At 39.5% G+C, this 6,134-nt stretch overlaps 1 protein-coding gene across 1 annotated transcript in view; it reads left to right on the top strand.

Moving 5' to 3' along the window:
• The window catches only part of prkcha (protein kinase C, eta, a), a 22,858-nt gene that overhangs the window by 13,476 nt on the left and 3,248 nt on the right, over positions 1-6,134 (top strand). Inside the window, exons 11-12 of the mRNA XM_035674692.1 lie at positions 3,244-3,382; positions 4,321-4,509. Coding sequence (XP_035530585.1) covers positions 3,244-3,382; positions 4,321-4,509 — 328 coding nt within the window. The remainder of the gene's footprint in view (positions 1-3,243; positions 3,383-4,320; positions 4,510-6,134) is intronic.

Raw genomic sequence — 6,134 nt, 5'->3', positions numbered from 1 at the left:
ATTATTTATATATATATAAATAATAATCTGAATAAGCTGAATGTCATAATTAATTGCTTGTTAAAGGAGACCACACATTTCACACATATCAGTGACACAACAGTCTTGCTTTGTTAAGTCTGAGAAGATAACCCCTGTTGAACATAATCAGGGTTATGCTGTGTAAAATATTTGGGTTTAGTGACTATAAATTTAATACAGAAAATCTGTGTTACAATCGTGTGATGAAAATTTAATTTTTACATTTATTTATAAAACAGGGACAGTCTAACTAAAGGACACTCTAATGTTGCATTATAGAAATGTATGGATCTTGAACCATACTTGATTAAGGATACTGTCTTGGCCTTTGTTTGTTCTGTGTTTTGCGAATCGTCCCACTTTATGGGAGTGAAATACAAAATCACTGACCAGCTCCTTTTTAAATGGATGTGTTTCCCCTCAAAAAAATGTAATTTTCAGGCACACAAAATGAAAACTGAAAAATGTTTAGCTCATTATCACTTATATTTTCCTCAAGGCTGTGCTCACTTCCATACCTTGTGATAGCAAGCACAGTGTAATAGCACACTGCTATAGTGTGCATGCTGCAACTGCATGGTTACAGTTTTCATTTTGTGTGAACTGTACTTGTAATAGTACAGTTTAATGTTCTGAAGATTTTTATAAGGAAATCCTAATATTGCTTCTACTCAAGCAGAAAATCTGATATTTGGGAATAGTCTTAGTGGCCTTTTTAGGATGCTGTTGGCTACTTGTAGGGAGTAGGGTGGCAGGGCAGTAGGTTCTGAGCCAGTACATGATGATAAGGAAGGGGGCATCATGTGAGCTAAATCCTGAGTTATATTTAGTGGTCCATGTGTTCTGTGCCTGCACCACATAGTGTGACAGTTAACTTAAGAGGCCACATGCAGTTTGCATGCTAACACTAAAATAACAAACCCAATAGCTGCTTGCACATCAAGCCAGTGCACGAAGACCAGAGCTTGTGCTGCCTCCTTAAAATAAAATTGTGGCCCCGGTCGCTGTGCTGTGTAATGTGCATGTCTTCTCGTGATGCGACAAGTTATCTCTGTGTGGCTCTTTTAGCTTGAGGTCAAGTCTTGCTTTAAAGCTTCTTAGTTGATGCCACAGACATGGCCATGTTTCCTCTAACCTTTTTCCCTTAAAAATAGGTTTAAAGTTGTTTTACATGATATAAAATACATTTACTTGACATTGATGTTTGATAATTTCAAACAGTCTGAACCCAGCCTGACTTTAACAATTGTTAAATAGTGAGAAGATTAAAATAATAGCTAATTAAAATTAAGTCTACCGCAAGTGAACAGCTGTTCAAAGTCAACTTCAACTTCCTTTTATGAGGCTTTTTTTGGGACTGTGCCAGGGGGAGGTGTTGTCTGGTGTCTAATTTCAAACCATGTAATGGATTTTTAAAATGCATTAACTTTATGCCAATATTGTATCACAAAGAGTGCTTTAATGCATCTTGTATAAAAAGACACTGCTAAATTGTGATGCACATTACAGTGGTACAAGGTCAGTTGTCCAGATGCACTCTTACACTCTAACCACATGCGGAATAAAAACTGTCCGTGCGTCATAGTATTTGTCATGACTTCCTCTTCTCTTCTTTGGAAATTTTCATATTAGTGCAACTCCACCTTTTACTCAGTGATCTGTTCTTGCATTGTGATAAGTTCAGTATCTCAGTGTTGTCAGTGTTCCAGATGTGAGCTGTTACTGCCCGACTAACCCACTTCCCATAGAAAGTCTAAATCAGACTTGTATTTTCCAGTGTAATAGAGGGGGTGAATGAAGGAGAGCTGGAGCACTAGTTGCACTGGGTTATTTGCATAGAGATGTGTGGTCCTGTGTAACTCAGTGATGAGAGCATGGTAGTAAAACTGCCTGCTATCGGGATGCAATTCCCACTGGACTCATTTGTACTCAAATTTATGCACCAGTAGGCCTGGAAAGTGGTTTGGAGTATAAAAAATGCTTGTGAAAAAGCAGAACTGGCCACATATTTGGAGTAGAAAATCACCCATTTAAACATAAATGTATTTACTGGCCTCTATTTCATTTTTAACCATTTGTATTAAGCCCTACATGCTCTAAACTGTGTACAGTGTGGCTGAGTGGTCATCATTTCAAAGCATCCACTCTCTTTTGGCCTGTTTATTAAACTAAAGTCACCATGAGCATCTGAGTCACTGTTACACAATCGGCATATGGTAGACAAGAGCAAACCAGTTTAATCCGACCAAACCAGTATTGCTTTAACAGTTAGAATTTCTATGTTCCTGTATTTCTATCCTGTTTGAGGAAATTACTCAGGATCCTTTTTTATTTATATTTATTTATTTTTCTGCCAGAAGAAAAAATCAGTTACTTTGTCATGGATGCATCCACATGCACAATCAAAAATGAGTACATCTGCCGACATTGCAATTCATATTAAGACGTGATGTTATTTGTGTGAACATTAAGTCTTAAGTAAGTAAGGCTTTAGTTGGCATAAAATTGACACACTAATAATAATATACATTCATCAGGTTCACTTCACGATACTGAACACTATGAAATTGTTTTCAGTCTTGTAATAAAATAAAACGTGGTAGCTAGTAATTCATTCCAGACAATTTATCTATCTTTGATGATATTAACAGTTAATTTCAGTCAATTCAATTAAGTCAAATTCATTTATATTCCCCAAATCACAGATTTGCTTCAGAGTAAAACAACCCGAATTGATAACCAAAGAATATGTTCCAAATTGCATAATTAATATCACTCTCCTTCACTTCCAGTCCATGTGACTAATTTTCTTTCCTGTAAGGATCTGTTCCACAATAAACAATTAGCTCAAGTTTAGCCTCTCCTGGAAGCAGAATAAATATTGACATCAGAGCACTTTTCCTTTCTTGGCAACCGAAGTGGTCATCTGAACGTGTCAGACTTTTCCTGGCTGCCATTTAATGATCAAGGGAGTTGTCTGTCAGTGTCTACAGCAGCTTCACTGTCTTTTTTGTCTCACCACAAATTTCAGCCTCTGTCAGATATAAGTAGAAACAACACCAACAGGGTGCGACTGGAGACTGAGCACAAAGTGTCATTTCACCAGGACATCGGTGGCTGATTAGCTTTCAGTCTTTTACAGTTTTCCATGTATGTCTGCTAGGTACCAATGCCATATGACAAAAACGTAATAGTCTGTTTCTTTCTGTGTTTGTCTTTCAGGGATTTAAAATTGGACAATGTGCTTCTTGACAAAGACGGTCACTGTAAGCTGGCAGACTTCGGCATGTGCAAAGAGGGGATATTTGAAGGTGCAGCCACAGGAACTTTTTGTGGCACCCCAGATTACATTGCTCCCGAGGTCAGTTTCTACACTTGTGCTAAACAAACATACAGTAACTTTATACACATACAGTTTAGCACCTATAACTACTAATAATGGCAGATCTTTGGATCATTTATCCACCACACCTGTGATACAGGACAATTAGGAGCTTTTTTAAAGGACCAGTGTGCTCGATTTAGTGGCATCTAGGGGTAAAGTTGCAGTTTTCACCCAACTGAATACCAATCACCTTCCAAGCGTGAAAACACATAGGGCCCTATCTGGAGCCAGTGTTAGGTTTGTCCATTCTGGGCTGCTGTAGAAACATTTAGTTTTTAGATGAGGAACTGCTCTCTGGAAGCAGCTTATTATAAGGTAACGAAAAAAAAATTATACACCAATGAAAACATACCTATAAACATTATATTCTATTTCTGTTAACAGATCCTCCTAAATGTTACACACTGGACCCTAATAGATTGCAGCAAATAATACATTCAGCCACATTTAGCTTCCTGCAGCCCGGGCCTTCTGAGTTCATATGATGCATTTCCCAGTACCATACTCTCTCCATCACACCACCTCACTAAAAACAAACACTGCGGTCAGTGCCCGTCACTCCAAACTCCCTCCTGACTAACTGGAACGCAGCGTACCCGTGAGGTCAGCTTGTGAATGGCGCTGTTGACTCGACGAGCCCTGATCCCCACATCCCTTTACAGGCGTGCTTGGTTTTGAGGGATGAAGATGGTCTGTGTCTATATGTTTTGAGAGATTTTCTTCTCCGACCAAGGCCGTGTGTCTGGATTTATGAAAAGCTCCTTTGCTGTCCTCAACACACGCTCCTCAGTGTAGCCTCACTGGCAGCACACTAATCCAACACAGAGTAGTTTTAAGTTTACTGTTGAGACTCTCTAATGCTCTCTGTGCTGTGATGGTAACCTTTAATGGTATGCTGTGACATGTTTCCACAGATCCTGCAGGAGATGCTGTATGGGCCCTCTGTTGATTGGTGGGCTCTCGGGGTGCTGCTGTATGAGATGCTGTCAGGGCATGCCCCCTTTGAGGCCGAAAATGAAGATGACCTCTTTGAGTCCATCCTCAATGAAGAGATTGTTTATGCGTCTTGGCTCAGCACAGAGGCAGTAAATATACTCAAAGCTGTGAGTCTTTTTGTTTTGTATTCGCAGTAAGTGGTTTATCAAGTGTAACAAAAAAAGTATAATGGATATAGTTGGATGAAAGCCAGGTGTTGCTGCAGTCTTTGTCTTTTTTCAGACATTTAACCTCTCTGTCAGACTTCTTTCACACTTTACAATTGCAGGAAATGTCTATGAAGCTTTTTTTAAACTGAACTAATGATAGAGGAAATCAATGTCTCCCTGGATTTGTGACCGGTGCTGTGGAGAAAAACCAATAAGTCGTGTGAACATTTACTAAAAGAAACTCCCTGCATTCCTGGACAGTGTACCATGAGCCTAGTGTGATGTATTAAGACATCAGAGGGTTGGTTTCTGTAATCAGGGTTTGTTATCTGTTGTCCCTCAGGCTGACTGACACTCTCTGACTGCAGAGTGACTGGCAGCCCTATGGAGCTCTGCCAGCCAGCTGTTTGGCCCAGGTTTCTTACATAACTATATTAAGGCATGGTCCACTGCCCAGCCACAGCACACAAGCTATAAATACGACTACAACTCCCCCCTCCATTCCTTCACTCTTTGCACCCTGTTCACCTCCTCTTATCCTTGTTTTTATGCCAACATGCTTAAGGAAGCGCCGGACCAATCTCCCCTCGTGATTTGTGTCTATTCCCAGTGTCACTTGTTATGTAAAGATGCATTTCGGTGTGAGTGGATTGAACGCTGCTGCACTATTTATACTGTAGGTTGATCCGTTGCAAAGCTCTTCTCGTTCCTATAAACAAGTTCATGGTGTTTACATTTTTTTTTCTTAAGATATTTGTTGGGCTTTTCATGCCTTAATTTGATTTGACAGGTGAAGACAGAGAGGGGGGACAACCTGCAGCAAAGGGCTGCAGGTAGTCGAACCCAGGTCGCCCCGATATTTTTTTATAATTTGGTACGAGCGTCCACTTGGACTCAAAGATGAACTGATTAAAATTTGGTGGTCAAAGGTCAAGGTCACTGTCACAAAACACGTTTTTGGCTGTAACTTTAGAATTGACCATATTTCACAATTTGTCGGACAATGAATTGGAGACACTTGTGACTCATGATTTTGGTCATAACTCAAGAATCGATGCGGTAATTACGACTAAATTTCACACAGATGGTTGATGGGATACAACAATGAAGAGATTACATTTTTTTATCCCAAAGGTCAAAGGTCAGCCTCACTGTGCCATCACAATGTCCTGGAAAAAACGCTTTTGGCCATTATTTAACATTAACATTATGCTTCAGAAACGGAAGGGGAGATTGTGACCATATTTCACAGTTGGTCGGACACCAAATTGGTGACATTCAAAGGTCAAAGGTCATTGTGACCTCCAAAATAGGTTTTTTTCATATCCACATATATTTTATGAGTCTGGACAGACATGAATGTAGACTGCTACTTGACTGGTTGGCAGAGGCATTCATCCACAGGATGGCATTTATATTGAATCGGTTAATTGCTCAGAGCCCAAGATGTTCGCAGATTGCTTCTTTTGTCAAACAAACACCCGAAGATGTTCATATTTACATTGATATAAAACACTTAATCATCACATTGCAGAAGACGGAACCAGAAAATATTTGACATTTTTCAATTCAATTTTATTTGT

The sequence above is a fragment of the Morone saxatilis genome, unplaced genomic scaffold (assembly GCF_004916995.1).
Source record: "Morone saxatilis isolate NCDOM2014 unplaced genomic scaffold, NCSU_SB_2.0 Contig3, whole genome shotgun sequence".
NCBI lineage: Eukaryota > Metazoa > Chordata > Actinopteri > Moronidae > Morone > Morone saxatilis.
Note: the sequence above shows the minus strand (reverse complement) of the source record. Positions and strands in the feature narration are given on the sequence as shown.